This window comes from Neolamprologus multifasciatus, chromosome 2, assembly GCF_963576455.1.
Source record: "Neolamprologus multifasciatus chromosome 2, fNeoMul1.2, whole genome shotgun sequence".
Lineage (NCBI taxonomy): Eukaryota > Metazoa > Chordata > Actinopteri > Cichliformes > Cichlidae > Neolamprologus > Neolamprologus multifasciatus.
In genome coordinates, this window is record NC_140440.1 from 10,306,382 (window position 1) to 10,327,590 (window position 21,209).

The 21,209-nt window shown below is 37.3% G+C and overlaps 1 protein-coding gene across 1 annotated transcript in view; it reads right to left on the reverse strand.

The window, feature by feature from the left end:
- Positions 1 to 519: 519 nt before the first annotated feature.
- glrbb (glycine receptor, beta b) overlaps positions 520 to 21,209 on the reverse strand; it is a 30,012-nt gene continuing 9,322 nt past the window's right edge. Inside the window, exons 5-10 of the mRNA XM_085181838.1 lie at positions 17,244 to 17,470; positions 13,393 to 13,475; positions 12,765 to 12,905; positions 9,008 to 9,160; positions 4,496 to 4,788; positions 520 to 1,644 (exon numbers count right to left, since the gene is read on the reverse strand). Coding sequence (XP_085037964.1) covers positions 1,348 to 1,644; positions 4,496 to 4,788; positions 9,008 to 9,160; positions 12,765 to 12,905; positions 13,393 to 13,475; positions 17,244 to 17,470 — 1,194 coding nt within the window. The 3' untranslated portion in view covers positions 520 to 1,347. The remainder of the gene's footprint in view (positions 1,645 to 4,495; positions 4,789 to 9,007; positions 9,161 to 12,764; positions 12,906 to 13,392; positions 13,476 to 17,243; positions 17,471 to 21,209) is intronic.

The following is a 21,209-nucleotide window of genomic DNA, read 5'->3' on the forward strand; positions in this document are numbered from 1 at the left end:
ACCATGGCAGCTGCAGGAGAAGAAAAAAAAATGTTTTTGTCATGTAGTGAAATCAGAAAAGAAAAAAAGAAAAACAGGAGATCAGGGCACATAACACTTTAACTGTTCCGTTACACGAGCAAACCTGCCCTAAATGGCTTCAAACTTCATTAATATGACCCTATTGTCATGACATGAGGTCAGCATTTATCTTGCTTCATTAAGCCAGAGACAGATTTCATACGAGAAGTCTCGCAGTGATGGTCTGGGGTCATTTTCAAAGCAGGTTTTCATGAATAATTGATGGCTGGTTTAGCAGATTAGGAGAGGTCAAGCCTAGGTGAAGAAACAGATGTCGCATGATGTTCAGAATGCATATGGACAGTGCAGAAGGGAAAATGTTGTAAATATAGACCGTTTTTGTCTTATTGTAAGCAATACAAATATATGTTAACCAGCTGCAGGCTGAGTAAGAATCAACAAACAAGTAAAAAGGTAAAGAAGATGAGTATTTGGAGCATAGCAATTAATGAAAAACAATTCTCGATTTAAATCTTTGTTTAATTTAATCACATTAAATGGTGAAAAGTTGCTTGTTCATTTATTTTTCTTTGCTTGTGTATTTCACAAACATATGGTCCCAGTTCAGCAGTGATCCATTTACACACAATAAAAGTGTCAAATATTACATTTGCTGGAGGAGTGGCAGTGTCACATGGCCGTCTGAGCAGGAATAGTGTTTCACATCCACATATCTTCTCAAGAGCAAATCAAAATAATATTAAATAAATATATTAAATATATATATCCTATACATAGATATTTTTTTATACTTTGTTTTGATATACATGCATTATTTTAACATGCAAGGTAATTATAATGTTGCACGTTGCATTAAAGCTTAAATAAAACGCTTAAACCTATTAAACTTGCGAGCATACTCCCACTGGGCAATGGCAAAAATTAATCAAACAAATAAATTAATAAATCGATAAGCATCATCAATCGATCTGCGCGTCTACAGTTTATTTCTTAATCAGTCTTTGTGGATTTGTTTGCATCACATCAGCTGCTTTATCTGCAATCCTGTATTAACCTCTTAAGTACTACAAAAACAAAGCTTCAGATTTTATACTTAGTTTTTAGGAAAGATAAGAAAGACTGAGTTGGAATGATTTTTTTTATACACAAATGGTCACAATGTGTGTGTTTTTTTAAGTTAAATATAACAATTATAGTAATATATAATGACTCTCAAAAATCATTTTGTATGGGTAGGTTTCACATTTCTTTAAGTTCACTTTGATAGTTAAGAAACTTGTGACGGTGTGGGAAGGTGGTTGATAATACAAGATCATTTGAAGATAATCACAAATATATAGACCAGTAAATCACATTAAAGAAGAGGAAGGAGAAAGGGAAGAGAGCTCTCGAGTACAGGTCGACTCTTTTGGCAGCAGAGGGGATGACCGGCTTTGGGGGAGGAGGTCTCTTGTTGTTCTTTGCTTGGGATTTGCCGAGACCAGAGCCAGTATCGATGGGCTTCCCGTAGCAGTCAAAGTTTGACAGTTCAAAGTCCCGTGGGAGTGAACCCACAATGCTGAAATCATTGGTCCTCAGGTCTGATTTAGAGGTGCATACCTTCTTGCAGCGGGTCTCAGCAACCTGGGTGGACAAAAGCACACACAGACACAGACCGACTTGATTACTGAATTCTGCATCATTTCTCTCTAAAAATACGCTTATCTGTGTGAAACTTCTGAGCCATGATAAGATTAGAGTCATATTCCGAAAGAGCTACGGGAAGCCTCTAAGGCAGAGTAGCCACAGCAAAGTGGTTCAAAACTGGTTGAGTGAGCAACAGACTGACTTTACAATCCATAAAGGCTTGTAGCTTTATCAGTGGCCCCAAGATTATTCCACCTGTACAGCAACTTCTTCAGTTAATTTAAGACTTTAAACCAATGAAACCACACCTCTACTGCATTATTCTGCACTGTAGTGTATTGTAGCTTGGTAAAAATTAAATAAGGATGGTTAGCTGCAAAGTTCACATTGAAACACTATTCCCATGTTGACCAAAGTTAAGTTATTAGAGCAGACAGAACTCATCTGCTACTTTACTTTAAGTTCTGCACATCTTTCCTCATGCCTGTCACTTACCTCTTGCTGCACAATCAGTCGTTCTCTACTTGTTTAGTAGCTGCCAAAAGTGTTTTCTATTACATCCAGTCACTTGAGCCAAAAACATGCTCCACCAGGAAACCCAGAGTCCTGCCATTTAACTGGATGTTATTTCGATGCTGAAGCACAGCTGCAAGCCAAGCACACCCTGAGCGGAAGTGACCTTTCCCAGCGAACAATGCACAGGAGCAGTTTTAATGGAGCTGATCAGTCTATAGCAGCACATTATATATGCTTCATTTGTCATGAAATAATGAGGGAATGGGCCCGGTCTGGCCACAAAACTGCTTATTAGTAAGCCCTAAAAACAGGAGACTATGTATACAAATGTCTGTAATTCCTAAAGACTTGATTGTTAAACCCGCTGAATTAAAGCCAAAAGTCTGCACTTCAATCACATCTGAATTGCTTGATTTAAAATCCCCTGTGGTGGCGTATAGAAGCGGAACTGCAAAATTGTGTCTTTGTCCAACAAATTATGAAGGTAAGTGTACCTAACAACATCACATAAGACATAAGAGTATTTTCTAATACACAAATACAGACACATGCATTTTTCTGCAAGTTGGAATTTATCTTCATCAGACTGAGACTTCATGCGGTTTACAACTAAAACCCTTTTCCATCACGTCTGTACTTTGTATAGATACCTTTCTTGCAAACCAAGCAGCACAAAACAGCATATAGAAACATTTTTGTAACTGAATGCCACACTTGCTCTAACTACTCTTTGACACATTAAAAAGTGTTCTGTTTCTTTACAGTAGTGATGATGTCACATTGATTCTGTATGGAGGTTTTTCTCCAAACTGAAAGGAGCATTGAAATGAGGCTATGCAAGATAGCTGGACTCAATTGAAAACAGACTACCCTTTGAAAATGTAGTAAAAGAGCTGTTTGATCTCGAAACTTGGATAGAACTCTGATGCTAAATCAAAGCTACGGCTATTTTAAGAGGAAATATATCTTTGGAGCCAAAACTAGACTTGCTTTGTTTTATGAAATTTTGCCTAATATGGCTGTTCTCTCATCTAGGTTCTTGTGAGTCCTCTACAGCCTCTACATGTTATCACAACCTGTGCCTACACAAAACAATCTGCAGGACTTAAGTTAATGTCATCCAAAAAAAATCCCTTTCATCGACTTCCCTAAAGGCCTGCGGGGTGAACAGGATCTAATCAGACTAAGGATGCTTATTCACTGAAGTCATTAAGCTCATTAAAGCTTCATTATTTTGATTTGGTTTTGACAAGAAAACCTATTAAACCTCAATGGAATAATGTAATCCTCTCAGACCAAATGTGGTTCGGACTAACATAGACTCAGAGGTAAATTAATTGCAATTAGGGCATACAATCGGAAGACCCATGCAACATCCTCCCTGTGCATGTAAGTGTCAGACTTGACCAAGCTGTGCGTATGTGTATGTCAGACACAATGCCAATTATTAATGACTGGATTTCCCTTTTCTCAGTGCCGTAATATTCCTATCAGATACTGGATCTGGTTGTTGATGTGGTTTGGGAGTTACATAAAATCAAAAAAACTATACGCAGGCATCCAAACACTCAACAGTGACTCAACAACAAAAATGCACCATCGTTAAAATGTTTTGGTGATTAACTGGGGCATCAAAACCCAAAGAGGTCGTTATGGATATCATCATTATTGATTACACAAGCGTCTGTGCTCTCATTAAGCAAAATGCAACTGAAATCAAGCCCCACATAACATAAATACCCCCGATGTTATCTTGATGGATGATGCAAATATTTATGCCTAATGTATGAGTTCTTATTTAGGGTTTCAGGCAATTTAAAGATGTTTTGGTTTATGCCTCCATGTCCAAATATTCTTTAGCAAAAACTAAATAGATATAAATGGATAAAGAACAAAATCAGAGGTTTTAAACGCCTTTCAAGGGGGAATTTTAAGCTTTTGATATGTCAAAAAAAATTGCTTTTTTTCTACTTGCATTTGAAGACAAAAGGTTTTGCGTTTTGGCACCTGAGTTTCTGTGTTCCAAACATAGGCATATATTTTTACGCATAATGTGGCCACGCCTATACCAACTGCCCTCATATAGACGGACAAGAAATGGTGACATTGAAATTATACTACGCATATGCAAAGTTGAAACTCTGAAAAGTAAAAGCTGTTGATGACCATGATTCCACTAGTTTGAGCACCATATGCAAAGCATGTGTCCTCTGGTGCATTTTCATTTGAATTGCTCCTGTTATACTACATTCAAACTCTCATAAGAAGGCTACTTAGAGGTGACTTACAGATGCAAACACACTCAAATGATCAAAAAACCAAATATACTGACATGCAAGGTGCTGACGTGAAGCGGTGTCCCTCCGGTTCCGTTGACCGTGTTGTTCCGGGCAGCAGGGCTCTTTCCTGCAGCCTTCTCTTTGGATGCTATCTTTGCCTTCTCTGCCTCAATGCGTTTTGGGCTGTTGAGCATCACTTGAACCACGGCATACTCCACCAGCGAGGCGAAACCAAACAGCAGGCAAGCAATGAGCCAGATGTCGATAGCCTTGACGTAGGATACTTTAGGCAGCTCTGAGGCCAAGGAGGTACACTCAGAGGACAAAGAGAGCACTGAGAGGATGCCTGTATGGAGAGTTATATTGTCAGTCATCATAGTCAGATGAGGTATTTTTTTGTTTTTTATATTGAGAGATATGTGCACATTTTAGTCCCTGTGAAAACAGCTAGTAATCAAAACATAAAACCTTCATCCCTGTATAGCAAAAATATTTATTTATCACAGAGGTAAAGCATTTGATTAACTTACGGCTGAGGAGGGAACACTAATACGTTTCATCTTTAATGAATAAAAAAATAAAAAAATTCATTTAGTAATACACTAATCTGCAAAAAAGCTTTTAGAGTTCAAAGTCAGAGAGAGTCAATATGACTTAAGGGGAACAGATTTCTTTAAAAAAAACAAGATAAGGACAAATATAAAGCAGAGATGTGTTTCTGTTAGAGGAGTTAACCTGTGGAATAGTTATGACAGTGATTTAAAAAGGTGTAGTTCATTTTCCTTGTTTAAAAATATGTTTAAAAATATGTTTAAAAATAGAGTATTAGAAAAATATATATATCAAGAATGAAAAGAGCAAAAAAAAACCACTCTTGATTCTTTTGCTTTGATGTAGTTAATTATCTAAGGTGGAAAGTTTTTTTTTTTTTCTTGTTTGTTTGTTTGTTTTGTTTTTGCTTTGTTTTATTCTTTGCTTCGAGCCCTGTGTACAGGAGCTGTATGCAAAAAGATCTTTTGTTAAAAGGGTTGGCGTAATAAGCAAATGCTTCAGCCAATACCTTTTGATTAGCCTTGTCTCATGCTTTCTTGCTTTGTGGTAGATCTTTGTTCTGTCTTCACTGAGATATTTGAATGCTAATCAATAAACATATCACTCATATCACTCACTCACTTATTAGGACATCTCCAAGAGCTCAAAGAGCCTTTAATGAAAGAGCATTTTTAAATCATTTTTATTGTTAATAGCCAGATTACAGGTTAGAGATTCCTTTGCAAAGCACCAAAGCATCCTTACAGGATACAGCAGAAATAATTACAGCCAGCCTTTAGAGGGTGTTCTAACAACTGACAAAGAGCTTTGCACAATTTTTTTCAAATAATAGTGCTACTTCAGGGACACAATAAAAAACACAAATAGCTACTAGGTTTTGCCTCCAGGCCTCATATGGATCACTCATCAACAAAAGGTTCATACTGGGTTCAGGATTCCTAAACAAATTGTTTCTTTCTCACTGGGATAAACTTTAATTACAGAATCGTGGAAGCCTACCTATTAACAATGAACAGAGAGAAATATGAAAGTGGCAATATTGGTGTCTTGTTCATCAGTGGAAAAAAACTAACTTGGGCTTTATGTGAGAATGAAAAACAGGAACAACATACTGCACAGAAAATTTCTGTTGTGTCATGGCAAACCAAGTTATATTGTTACATCTGTTCACACTCCCTATGCGGCAAGAATACATGCTGTTTAAACATAAAAACACACACTTCAGTTCAATGAGCACATGGACACATACAGTATATCCACATGTACACACACACACATAGACACACACACAGCACAGAGCTATAAATGAGAGTATTCCCACACCTGGGTGCTAACTGACCTGGACTGATCCCATTTAGAGAGAAGTCAGGGGAGGCTTCCAGGAGGAGTTGGAGTGATGATGGAATGAAAGTGGTGATAAACAACTGGGGGGAGGATGGAAAAAAGGAAGCAGTGGAAGACTGAAGTGGGATAACAATGGATTATCTTATCTGTGCAGCCCTGAACACACACACACACACAGACGTGCCAGTGCGACACTGGATGTGGGCGATACTGACATATTACACACAGGTTGAATTATGAAGGAGGGGGACAAGCAAATGGAAATATTTTTTTCTTAAGCCAGCACAAGATCTACAAATACTCTGTCAATTCTGAAAAGTGTAGTGTTTGTAAAGTTTAGTATAAGCATTTACAGCATATGAAGGAAAGATAATGCATAAACATCTATAATAAATAGGCAAATATAACATCTATACAGTGATATATAACCTTGCTTGAGGCATTTTTCTAATTAATCTGAACACATAAGGGTGTGCCAACATGTTTTTATGTTGTACATGTAAAACATACTTGAAATATGTCTGCTGTACAAATAGTGTTAAAATTGTTAGTTCACTACATTCATTCATGAGACAGTAGTAGTGTCTTTATCTGAGTATTTTTACACTCAGGACTTGAATTTCAAGTTGTAACATCATTCAGAGATGGCCTTCTTTGAAATAGCCGAATTACTTATTCAGCTATTTCATTAAACTGAATGTGAAAAATCACAGTGGAGCCTGTGATTTGGAGCATTTGAGTGGTAAGTTTATTACTGTTATGTATTGTACCTATTGTACCATACCACATCAGAAGTTAAATTAAGCTACAATTTGACGAGGTTAGTTAATCAGTTCCAGGTGTCACATGTTTTGAGGACATCCATTAAGTAGAGACACAAGACAGAAGGGCATCCACGGGGCAAGACAAAGAAATTAAGGCTACGTCCACACGTACATGGGTATTTTTTCGTTTTAAAAAATAATCCCGTCCACACGTAAAGGCAGAAATGAAGGAAAACGCTGCTAGGAACATGCCAAAGCAGCAGGTGGCGCTATATTCCTAACCGTGCAGAAATGTTGGCCAATCAGAAGTCTAGAAGCCTCGGTGGGAAAAAGTAAACAAAGCTGGGGCATAGAAGCAGAACCGAGTCGTATGTGTGGAGGGACAGTAACTGTGTGTGTATATGTAAGCATTTAAACACTGCAGAGAGTACAATTAACAGTAACAGTATTGTAGAAATTCATTTCACTGAAACAATAACGTGGCGCACAGTGTGATGTCAAAAAATGCGCACACCTTTGACGCTGCGTTTTCTCCGTTTTTCTCGTCCACACGTAAACGCAAAAACTGAGTTTTCAAAAATATCCACCCTGGCCGGCGTTTTTAAAAATCTCAGTTTTCAGTGACCAAAAACGCAGTTTACGTGTGGACGAAAGGTGCAAACGCATAGAAAAATCTGCATTTTTCAAAAATACCCGGGTACGTGTGGACATAGCCTAAAAAAACTATAAAGATGCTATGAGAAGAGTGTGTTTTAGCTGAGGAAACGACTGTTAAAAAGAACTGACAACTTCATATTAGCCAGTGGTGCCAGCCTGTGCTTAGAATATATTAACCTAGTTCCTTTTTCCAACATACAGGCCTAAGCGAAAGACAAATTGTGTCAACAATCAGTGTTATAAAAAGGGGGCCACTAGATATTGTTCATCTGGGTCCTGTGATTTATGCAGTACATATACAAAGTCACACTATAATCTAAGTACTACCAGTACCAGACAATCCTTGTCACTTCCCTTGGGGCTCGTTCTAACACTCTAGTAATCTACCTGAACCTCCCTCAGGCTTGATACAACGTGTGCTTCTTTAATTTGGAAAAAAAACAGCACCTGTGTGCTTCAGCACACTCCTTCATTACTTTGGTTAATAGGGATCAGGTGTGCCCTGTTGGCCAGCTCGAGTAGCTTCTGCATTCCCACTGTCACCGTAACACTTTATTGACTGCACGGAATAACATAAGAATTTAAGTGAAAGACAAGAGCCTGGCCTTGCCTCCAGCGATAATAAGCTAAAATTTACCAAAAGGCATTTTATCAGTGGATGTTTATAGGAATCAGCTTCTTGTCTAAATGGGAAAAATAGCTCGAGTGGATGAATGTTTTAGATTTTAAACATAACAGCAAAGAGAAACCAAAGTTATGACAATTAGGCATAAACCAACTGGCTAACCAGCAAAGGGGGCAGTTATTGGTCTTAAACATGGGTTTAAGCTCTCAGCTCTGATTCATGTGTATTTAGTTTACACTGGACAAGGGTTCTTGCTTCATGGGTCCCATCTGTCAATTACAGCGATATTCAGTGATTTGTCACATACAGAAAAACGATGGCTATGACACCAACCTTGACAGATAAGTCCTTCATGGTGTCAAAGTGATGGATATGGTCAGTGAGCCATACAAACATCCAAATACTTTAGAGTGGTTTCTATTTATTTACTATAGCCTTTTGCCCAATAGAAATCCTTTTAGACAGTAGTTTAAATGTCTAATTCCTCCAATAAAAAAAATCCACTCTCACCCATCACTCTTTTTGATCTAATTATGCACTTATCCCTGGATGGAAGCAAAAGAAATAGTTCACAGATAATGTGTACTGATAAAGATCGGTGAAACTTATCAAGTAATCCATACCCAAAGGCACCCTGGCAGCACTTGCGTCAGGGTTAATCCAGAAGGAAAGCCATGAAAGGACTACGATGAGCAGCGTAGGGGCATAAACACCCATCATGTAGAAGCCAACCTGTCGCCTTAGGGTGAAGATAACCTCTACACAAGTGTAGTACCCTGCATGACAATGGAAACAATGGTCACATATCAAAACATGATTTCATCAAAACATAGCTAAGCTAGTTAAGTAGGCATGTGCTTGATGGCACTGGCAGTGCCTTCATGCACATGATTTATGTGTCCCAATTCAGAGAAATGGCACTATATGAAGCCCATGCTCCACCTTACCTTTTCCCATAAAGCATAATTAATTAGAAAAATGTTACATATTGGTTGAAATGTGGTCTTCAGAGCATCCAGTCCCTTAACCCTTTAAGACCTACCATATAACCAAGTCCGCCAGAGCTTATATTATATTTTTACATGCTGTGGAGCCATTTTTGGGAGCATTTCAAGTTGCTATACATCAATACAACCATTACAGCCCAAATTTTAATAATATGTATGCATTAAGTGCATAGTAATTACATAAATTGCAAAAAAGTGCAATAAACTACAAAAAAATTAAAATCATTTTTGTTTTTTTAACATATATTTCTAGTTAGAGAAATTTAAGAGGCTTATCCCTCAAAACTGTAAATACACAAAAGTTGCACAAACTAGTTTCCCACCACAGGAAATTTATTTTAAGTGTCTTCATAGTTTTATTTTTGAAATACACCGATTTTCATATACTGCAGGAAAAACAAAAATAAATATTATAATGCAAATTTGCAAAAAAACAGCATATGCATCAAAATAAACTATTTCCAGCAGTGCAATATGAGTATTTTTGTTGCTGCAAGTGCTTTTTATGCAGTTTTTGCAAAGCTGTATGTGGAAGGAAACTGTGACTTAGGACAAGCTGATGGCATAAGATGTAAGTACAACTCCTCCGGTTTCATATGCAAAAAAAAATATTGCGCTAGCTTACGTGGTTGCAGAGCTACCGGGATTTAAAAATAGTTACGCAAAACAGAGCGAGCCCGCTCCGGCCGGCTTTAAAGGGTTAACTGAAACAGAGCAGGTGAGAGAACTGGCACTTCACTGAATGGTCTATAAAAGCCACATTAGGCATTAGGAGGTAAGGTAAGTTCTTTATGCACTCTGCTTCGTCCTTTGGCCAAAGAGAAAAGCAAACTGCAGTAGTGTGCATCATTTGTCATGGAGAAAGCAAAAAGAGAAGACAACAGCCAATAGGCCTAAGGACTTTAATATAATTTCACATAACTTTGTTACAGCTGAGATTTGAGCAGTCAAGGCCGCACATCAGAAAATACTGCTTCCTACTGTGAATGTGCCAAATGTGTAGGATGTCTGAACCTGCCCCAAATCCTGTTAGACTTGGCACTTCCATTTTCTCTTTTTTTAAGTGATTTTGCTTGAAAGTACTATATACATTCCTACTAATAACTTATCTATTTTTCAATCACTCATTCCTGTTGGAAGTAAAGCCATCATTAGTAAGCCTGAGGAATAAGTATCCATAAGATTCAGACCTTTTCCAGGAGCCTTTTGTTTCTGAATATAGAGCCTAGTTGGTCGGTCTAATGGGATGGTAGAGTGGGTGGGCTGAAGTAATATTTAACTAGCTCAGGGATCTCTGGAGCTTTTATACAGCATATAAGGGCCGCTTGTGTCGCCAAGCAGGCTTGAACCAGTCGTAGACAGAGGTGATCTTTGTGTCTGGCCAGGTAGCCATGGCAACCAGTTAAAAGCCTGACTCATCGCCAGCAGTGTGCCTCCCCAAGTGTGAGAGCATTGAGGTCATACCAGCTCTGTTGGCTGATAGAGATTTTTCCATTTCATTGTGAATTCATTTTGTACTCACATAAGTCTGCATAAGTGTATACCACAGTACCATTACCGTTTTCTTTTTTGCAGTTTCACTTCTTTTATTACAGGATTAGATATTATTCTTAGTTCGGCTAGCAGCCTGGAAAATGGCAACTTTTACAAGCTGTCTGCTACCCTTCACTGGTATTTAGACACATTTAAAAAAGAAGAAACCTCTCATCAACAATATTCAGTAAGGACCACATAATTGTATATAAGGGTACTGAGGCCTGTAATGCAATTCAATATTTAGGACCAAGAAGGATAACCCAGTAGGTGGTTGACTTCTGGCAGGGTCATGATAACTGAGTCTGCACACCTAATTTGCTAGCTTCAAACACAGTTCAAGACAGCAGATAAAAACATAAAATCACCACCTGGGGATAAATCTGATTTTTAGAAACAATAAACAATTTAATTATTTCATATTTATATAGTAACATAATTCTACAATATATTTACACATACATAACATTTGCAAATAAGCCTACTTGTTTGAATTATTTTTTCTTTATTATATTTCTGTTTTGTAGTAACTTTTTCTACTTTCTTTCTCAACCTTTTGCTTTTTTTTTTTTTCTTTTTTATTCTTCACATGACAAATGGGAACAAACAGATCTTATCCTGTGTAGTCCTTGTTGTGCATTTGGCCATTTTATGATAACATCAGAATTTTTGGTAAAACACACTTGGAAAATCTTGGTTAACTTCCTTAAGAAACCACCTTCGTGTGATTGTTTAAAATAATAGGCTGTAATGGACATATTGAAGCCAAATAATTAAAAGATATTCTTGGAAAACTGAATTTTACCACTGTTATTTTTACTATACTCAGTGCACAACCTATTAGCTACACCTTGCTAGTACTACATTCACCCCACTTTGGCCTTTACAGCTGCCTTAAATCTTCATAGCAGAGATTTAAACATTCTTCAGAGATTACTTTTATTCTTATTGTACAAACGGATGAGATTTTCATGGTAAAGTGAAAAATAGATCCAGTACAGAAAAAGCTGCATTATGCTGGTCACACAACTTCAGCTTTTTGCAAGAGTCTGCACAGACAGCATGCTAATGCTAAGCTAGCCAGACAGCATACGGTACTAAGAGAAGAGTCATCTGTGTCCTAGTTTGAACAGCGACTAGTGTTGGTGTGTTGGGCTCAGGGATCACATTCACATAAAAAATTAAATACATTTCAATGGGGGTTTTTTTGTTTGTTTTTTCTATCTTTACATTTTATTTAACCATGAGAAAAACCTTCCCCGTGGTTTGTCTTTTTAAACTCTAAATTACTTTAAACTTGTCAACATTAGGTTTGACTACTGATAACACATCATGAAATAGAAATAAAATGAATGAGAGGAGTTTGCACTGTGACAACTCAAAGTCACTCCATGTTTCAAATTACAGCATGTGCTAATATTATTATTTTGTTTACTTTGAGGAGAGTCAGCGTAACCTTTCAGTCATGACTAAGTAAATTTGTAATATTTCTGAATTTGTCCTAAGCTATCTGATACATCTGTCTGCTCAGTGACTGTAATTTTTGGTGGCTACCCAAGAGGGAGATAGTCTACAGTTAATGGCAGACATGTCCATATGACTATACTTTTAGGTTGAGGATAATTTTCTTTTAAAAAATTTTTTATATTGCTTAAAACAATGTTCATAGAAAGTCAGAATTTTAGCGCAGATGCCAGCGCAGGGAGGGAAAAGAGTAATTTAGTAGTTCAATATACCCATTTACATTTTTACTGTCAGCTGAGTGTAACTACTTTCTTTGGATGGTCAAAACTTTTTAACTTCCTTATCACTTTATATTGTTTCATAACGATGAAAGTACCTGTGCCTGCATAGTATTTGGTGCAGTTTCCATAAGTAATATCTTCTTGTCGGATATCAAACTGTGGCAGAGCAATAGCATCCATTTGCACAGGGTCTCCTGTCTGCCACATAAACTGCAGGTCATCTGTTGTATAACCAACTGGAAATCAGGAGGGCAAAGATACAGAGATAGAAAAACAGTCAAACACAACAGATATATATAGTTTAAGTCCACCGTTACCACCCTTCCAATGAACATAACAGTTCAAATGCATGAAGCCATCCAGAATATGATACATCTCAGCAGTCAGGTTTGGCTTTACAGGGTAATGGCTTCAAGTTATGTTGCTTATTTAAGTCTAACCGCTTTGTAAACAAGATGCAGTAAAGGCATGTCAAGCTCAATTAGCTATGAGACTCTCACAACAACCCTAAAATATGATGATTTATTCTACTGCACTGAGCGTTCACCATTGGAATTGGCTGCTGAACACAAGCAAAATGCTCTCATTTACCCCAAAACCAACTACTTTACAAAAACAACAAATATATTCCCAACTCATAAATACTGAATGTCTAAAATATCAGCAAGCACATGTGTATACTGATGAGATACTTTAAAGAGTTGTTAATTTAGGAAAACTTACAGCTTTCAAGTTGCATTTTACACTTCTGTGTGTCCATAGGGAATAAGGTCAGATCAAGCGGACAAGAAAGGGTGATGGACAACCTGTCGGAGGAAGAAGATATTTTTTTGTTTATGGCTGCTTTATTGTATTCATTGCATATATTATTGTATACACTTCACAAGATGAAACTCTAGATTACACTGGAGTCAAGGGTTTAACCCGAAAGGGTTTTTTTCTGAGTGATATATTAACATGGAATAAAATGGTACATGCAAACATACAGAGATGACTAAAACAATCCCTTTGAAGATTAAGTCTATACATTCACATTTCTATTGGTTATCCAGTTTTGTGTTACATGGGGGCCTGGAACCTATTCTACTTGTTGTAAGGCAAAAGGCGGGGTACAAATCTGTTTTCCACTAAATCTTGTGCATGTAAACAGTTTTATCTTTTGAGTTTCCAGTTTTACAGTCTTAATTACTGAAAAAAATAGATTAAAATAAAGTAAAGAAGGACAGAAATCACTGACAAATATTTCCAGTATAGACTAAAATATATCAGAGTGAATTTGCAGTACTTCAGGTCATAGACACAACTGATCCATGATTAAATACATTGGCAGCACTACAGGTAATAGTTCTATGCAGCTGGGTCAAAAATTATTTAATGTGCTCAGTCTACAGATGTGCCCACGGCTACATAACATAATTTTGCACTTTTATGTAGTTTAATATTGAGAAGACAGTCATTTGGTTACTATTAAGGTTGATGCTACACTAATTCAGTCTGAAATTATGCCAAATTAGCCAGCTTTTTGTTCAGGGGAGGTTGTTTTGCTCTAAATAGTAGCAAGAGGTGTCTCCTTTTTATTTGACATAAAAGCCACAGTAAAGCCTAAAAAGAACAGTTAGTGTTTTGACATAATATGACAATCTTAATGGTCAATTGTTTCTGTATCCAGGGATACAGCCCTCAAGGCAGACACAACCAGGTAATAACTTAGAAGTGGGTATTGATAACTGGTTGAAGTATTGATAAGTAGTGATAAGCCATGATTGCCATGGTTCCCTGTAGTGTGGATGGAAGTGTAGTGAAACTGTGAAGAGACTATTCATGAAGTCCGATGCATGTTTTGAAATGTGTTGGTTTCAGTGGTAAAGCACAACTTTTATTTTGAAGGCCAATGTTCTCCGATTCCAGTTTGTGCCACAATTTTGCAAGTTTTACTACAGGGTGGTGAATTTGCAGATAAGTCGGTTTCTTTCATGGAAAACACAAGCGACCCTGCTGGTGACCAAAGCAGTCACAAAGGGGTATCTTCATTGCAACTGATTTCTCGTAGCAAAATCCAGCAACACCTAAGAACCACTTGCAAACCAGTTAAAGAACACACATTTCTTTCATAGCAAGCGGAGGTTGTCAGGGAATCGCCAGCCAGTCTCTAGGTTCTTGGGACTGAGGCCTAACATGGTTTACAAATTTCTAAATATTCCACTATGAAGCTGCCATTATGAAGTGATTACTTTTGAAGTCATGTAAATGTTTACATTCTTTGTTCTATGGCCAATAATAAACTCTAATAGCCTGAAATACAGCTTAATGTATACTGTTTATAGAAAGCTAGATGTGAGGTAACACCCTAATGATCCTTTTCAAATACAAGATTTAATAACTCTAATATCTAGCATATTGGACTCAATTGTTGGAGCTGGGAGGCTCCAACAATTGAGTTGTGACTTCAAGATAGGCAGGGTGATGCTACGCTATCCTTTTTTAAAAATTAGTCTCTAGTTATCAATGCAGGACACAGAACTGACTTTTAGTGCTTTGTAGATGTTTCTAATTAGTACTTAGGCACCAGCCACCGCTTAAGTGCAGTATAAATGGATAACACTCAAACAACCAAATGAGCTCCAGTCTCAATAACTAGATAAGAGAAAACTAGACAGGCCATTTGAATTGCTGTTCCTTCATTCCTTAATTGGAGTCAAATTATTTGAGTTGTTGTATGCTTGTCACCGAATATTTGGAAATGCAAAAAACCCAACTGCTAGGTAGTAAAACAGAAAGAACACATTTTATATTACTTTCACTAGCTGGGCCCACGTCCTCATTTTAGGTTTGAAAGCGTATTAGTAGATAAAGGTGAATGCCGTGGACGTGAATTGAGCTGGGGTTTGGGGAAGGCCACGAAGGGCACTGGTGGTGGCTCCCGGACCTAGCAGATCCCCATGTACTAATTAGAAGTGAAGAAGTTAAAGAATTGAAAAGAGGAGGGAAGGTGAGGAACGTAAACGAGTATTAACAGGTTGTAGAACTGGGGGAAACTACATAGATAAGAACCAGGAGGAGCGTGTTTGGAGGCGCAGTCCCACTCCTGAAATTCTAATACTTTATCTCCAATTGTTTTAAACTGTAGGGATCACAGGGCTTGACCCCAGATCTAAGTATAAAACAACCTCATAATTACTTGAAATAAAGATCAGCTAATATGGCAAAAGCATCAATACACCCTGTTTAAGCCATTTAGTAAAAAATATAGAATGCTATATCAATATCATAAGCTATATGTTTTGGTATCATAAATCAATGCTGGTATTGATAAAATATTAGTGAAGATCATTCCTAGACTGTATGAGATCTGTTTGCAGACAGAATCCTTTCTACTTAACTTAAAGTTCTGGAAACTACTTATGATATAATTTTTTTTTCATTAGTTTTAAAACTTGAAGATTCATGATTTATGGCCCAAACTAAAATTGAGTGGTACTGTCGAGAGGACTTTTAACCCTTTAAGACCTACCATAGAACCAAGTCCGCCAGAGCTTATATTATATTTTTACATGCTGAGGAGCCATTTTTGGGAGCATTTCAAGTTGATATACATCAATACAACCATTATAGCCCAAATTCTAATAACATGTCTGCATTAAGTGCATAGAAATTACATAAATTGCAAGAAAGTGCAATAAACTACAAAAAAACTGAAAATCTTTTTGCTTTTTTAACATATATTTCTAGTTAGAGAAATTTAAGAGGCTTATCCCTCAAAACTGTAAATACAATAAAGTTGCACAAACTAGTTTCCCACCACAGGAAATTTATTTTGAGTGTCTTCATAGTTTTATTTTTGAAATACACCAATTTTTATATACTTCAGGAAAAACGAAAATAAATATTATAGTGCAAATTTGCAAAAAAACAGCATATGCATCAAAATAAACTATTTCTAGCAGTGCAATTTGAGTCCTAAGCATCCCAGAAACGACACAGAAAGTCATAAAGTCAAAGATAACTTTTAAAAACACCAGTCTAGGCTCATGAGGCCCTAATGGTAACAAACTACATTTCTGCGAAAATGACGTCACTTCTGGTTTTGGGCAGGTCATGGCGGACATGCGATAGTTCACGCTGACGTCTATTCCAACGTAGGAAGTGGTATGAACAGCTGATCGGTGATGATGTTTCTGGAATATTATGTTTTTGTTGCTGCAAGCACTTTTTATGCAGTTTTTGCAAAGCTATATGTGGAAGGAAACCGTGACCTAGGACAAGCTGATGGCATAAGATGTAAGCACAACTCCTCCGGTTTCATATGCAAAAAGAATTATTGCGCTAGCTTACGTGGTTGCAGTTCTACAGGGATTTAAAAGTAGTTGCGCAAAACGGAGCGTGCCCGCTCTGACCGGTTTTAAAGGGTTAAATTAAACCAGATACTAAGTCATAGCAAAATTTACAGTAATGCTGCATTTTCCTGGATTATTGCATATCTGATGAAGTGACTATTTTCAATGAATCACATAAGACTGAACGACATTTCAAGTACACTGATTAAAAACAAGTTAAATAAAAAGTAAATAAATTACCTCATACTGATTAGGACATCTCCATTACGGAAGATGAAGAGGAGAATATTTTCTTGGGTAACATCATGAAAGTTGGCGCTCTTCTCATTAGCGAAGAACAGGTCGGGTTTCCAGAGACATTTGAACATCTTGGGATCAACAGTGAGAGAATCGGACTTGAAGTCGTCTGGCAGTTTCAGCCTGGGGTCATTCCAGCGCTGCCGCAAGAAGATGTTGACTCTGTAATCCTGTTAAGTGTAACACCAGGCGAGTACAAACACAGTTAATGTTACTTCCATGTAAACGCAACTGGACACAGTTTGGGTGCTTTCACGGTAAATGATGCCCAAAAGGAAAACTCTCTAAATGGAATAAAATAAAGCATATGCTAATCTTTCTGCTAACATTTTCTGAAGCTTTAAGGGGGATGGTACAAAAAGTGCATTTTCTGTGGGAATGAATGAGATGCTTTAAAAGGGTAACAAAAACATTTTTAAGCCTCCTATTATTCCTTTGAATAATGAATAATAACATATAGATTACTTAAAGTGCAGAGTGACAGTTTACATCTGCAACATAATGCCTTTAAAGCGGTCAACACACAAGAAACTGCACAGTCCAAGGGTCAAATGTTATCAACACAGCAACAGCAAGTACCTCATTAGTGCACATATTAGTAAAATGTCCACATTCTTGATGGTGGGAAAGTATCACTGTGAGCTTTGGGACACATCTCTGTGCACACACTGATGGTGGGCCTCAAGCTGTTCTGGGAGCAGGTGAGCTATTAAGCTGAGGTTGAAGACAGATGGTATGTCAAATACAATGGCTGAAATATCACCTTTGCGTGTGTTCAGTTTTGTGTAGGAAATATGCCTTAAACGTATACTCTCCCCTTCTATTCTTTTGTTTTTATTACTTTAAACTATATTATTATTGACATTTTTGTTATTTGACATGGCAGCTTGTTTAAATCTAAAGTAAAGTCAATGAGAAACCATTAGAACTTGAAATTTTTAATAACTCAATTTTAGCATATGTGCATCTACTGCAATTTAAAACATGTTAGTACTTATTAAAAGGGAAAAAACTGCCCATGGACATTGCATCATTTATGTATTGCAAGTGTAATGTCAAAATTATGGAAGTCCATTTCCGCCACTAAAGAAAAAGAAAAAGGATCCATATGTCACAGGCTGGGTCTCTGACCCAGCGCTCTGAGTTCATTTTGTATTTGTCTCATTTTAGATTTGTGATTAGTTTGTGTCATTCCTATTTAGCTTTAGTTAAGGAAAGGCAGTTATTATTTATTGTTTCCTTGGTTTCTATGTTTGAGTTCTTGTATCGTTCATCACGTGTTAGGTCTGTTAAGCTTGTTGTCATGTCTAGTTTCAGTGTTTCCTGTTTTATTTTGAAGGAGTCGTGTGTTCTTTGTTCATTGTATTTAGTTCACTTCCCCTGTCTTGTCATTAGGCTCATGTCAGTCATGTTCCTCCATGTGTTCCCACTTCCCCTAATCACCTCCTGTGTATTTAAGTCCTCTGTTTTCAGTGTGTCATTGTCAGATCGTCTGCTTTGTTTTCAAGCCAAGAAGTTGTGTCAAGTTTCCTCATGTCAAGTCCGTGTTCCTGTTGTAGGTTTTTAGTTCATTTAGCTCACCCAGTTTAGTTTATTGTTAGCTTTGCCTTTTGTTTACAGTTATTTTGCCGGCCTCAATAAACGGCTCATTTTCTGTTATTCAAGTCATGTTTCACATTTTGTTTTCATCTGCATTTGGGTTAGTTAACTACAGCCCTGCTGATTGTGACACCATAACTCAAAATTTCGAGTTATTTGAGTTTTTTATTTGAGTTGTTAGAGTTATTTTCTCAAAATTTTGAGAAAAGTAACTCAAAATTTCGCGTAATCTACGTGAATGATGTAATTTCCTTGTCACCCGGAAGGTAAAAATGCTACAGCTAAGCTACCGGCAATGTCAAAATACAGCAGTTCAAATGACATAAATAGAATATATGTGTGTATAGACTACACAAATCTGCCAAGTTTGGGCCAATAGAAATTCTGATATGATTGTGACACGTTGTGTGTCACTCAGTTCTCACATAGTTTGGCACCTAGCTAGCTGGTGAACATAGATATCGTTATTATTATTTCAGCCAGTGCAGAGATGTCAATTAACGCTAAGCAAAAACAGTTAAATTGTAGATTTTAAGGGTTATTTGTGTCTTTTATGTACCCCAAAACAAATTTTAACTTTACTGAGGAATTTTCCACTGTCCATCAGCATTTATACACTCACTTGCCAAATCATTAGGTACATGTGTTAAATTGCCAGTGTAAATATTTTATCTACTGGCAGCAAGTCAGTGCATTTAGGCATGTTGAGTTAGTCAAAGAAAAAAACTGCTGAAATTCAAACCAAGGATCAGAATGGCAAAGAAAGGAGATTTAAGTGACTCTGAGCCTTTCTAGGTTGTTGTGCTGCTCTGAGTATTTGAAAAAACTGCTGGATTTGGATTCTCTCACACAACAATCTCTGGGGTTTACAGAGAACGGTCCAAAACATAGAAAATCTCCAATGAGCTGCAGTTGTCTGGGTAAAAATCCAATGTTGATGCCAGAGGTGAGAGGAGAATGAAAAGACTGTTTTAACCGGATAGGGAGGCAAAAGTAACTCAACCACTATTTAATAACCAAAATATGCAAATACTTGGCAGGGTTGGAGGCAGGGTCAGAATTTGGCATAAACAGTTAAGGAGTGGCCCATATGATGCATTATTTTCTTTTGAAAGGGGAATCTTGCAATCAAGCTGTTGATATCTTATTTTATAAGATGTCATTTCTATACAACCACATTTAGACACCTGTGTCGAACTAGTCCTTGAGCTACAACATGAATAGCTTCTGGTGGCTCTTCTCTGTCTGAGGGAGACACGGGTCAATTCCCACACCTTTTCCTTCTCTAAAAACGAGACAAGGAAATATATCTTGCTTCTGGCTCACAATCAAGCTGCCAGTACAGCATTCGATTCCAGAGAGGTTTAACACAAGAACTTTCTATAATCACCGAGGGAAACTAAAGCTGAGAAGCAGTAAAAAAAAACAAACATATATAGCAACAATTTATTCCATCTCCAAAGAAAATTAGTCATTGTTTTCTAAAGATTATAATCCTAATGTGAAAATAGGTATGTTAAATATAGTGAGTGTTTGGTGGAGGGAGGTGTGAATAATGAAAGAAGGTTTCCTGAGATCAGATACCCCACAGAGTGAAAAATTGAGGGTAGAGGTGACCAGCTGTCTCTTCCTCCTTCTGCTAGATTTGTTTCAAACCTTCCTCGCTTTCATTCAGTTTATGCCTTGGCTGGGTGTCCAGGGGGAAAAGGAAGAAAGGAACAAGCTACCATTTGAGAGTTGTGCATTTTTCTCTTCCACTTTGTCTTTCTTGGCTCTTGTTCTTGCTTTCTTGACCCTCCCTTTTTGTCTTCGCTGTTATGGTCTTTTTCTTCAGATTATTCCCGCCATTTGCGGTCTTTATTATTCCTTTGCTTTCATCACACTTTGAACCATCACACTTTTTAATTTTATTCCCGCTTCCTCTATCTTATTCTTTTTCACTACTCAATTTCCTCATCCCTGTCTTCCATTATCTGTCTTAATGATCTCTGGCCTCCTACTGATTTAATCTTCCTTCTCCCATCCATTTCACTCTACCTTTGTCTTTCTCTCTCTCTCTCTAACATGGTGTCTGTTTTTCACACTTTCCTTCACTGGTCAAAACTTTTTCCTCGAGGTCTTTCTTCCTCATTACCCTTCTTCTTTGTTTGTTTCCTCCTGATGTGTTCATTTTCTTCCACCATCTTTGGGTCCTGTGATTTGTAAGGATTTTCCACTTATCATCCTAAGTGGTCTATAGTAGAGTGAAACTCTTGACTGGAGTATTTTATAAGCAAATACACACTACCTATCTGCTGCCAATTTTTTCCC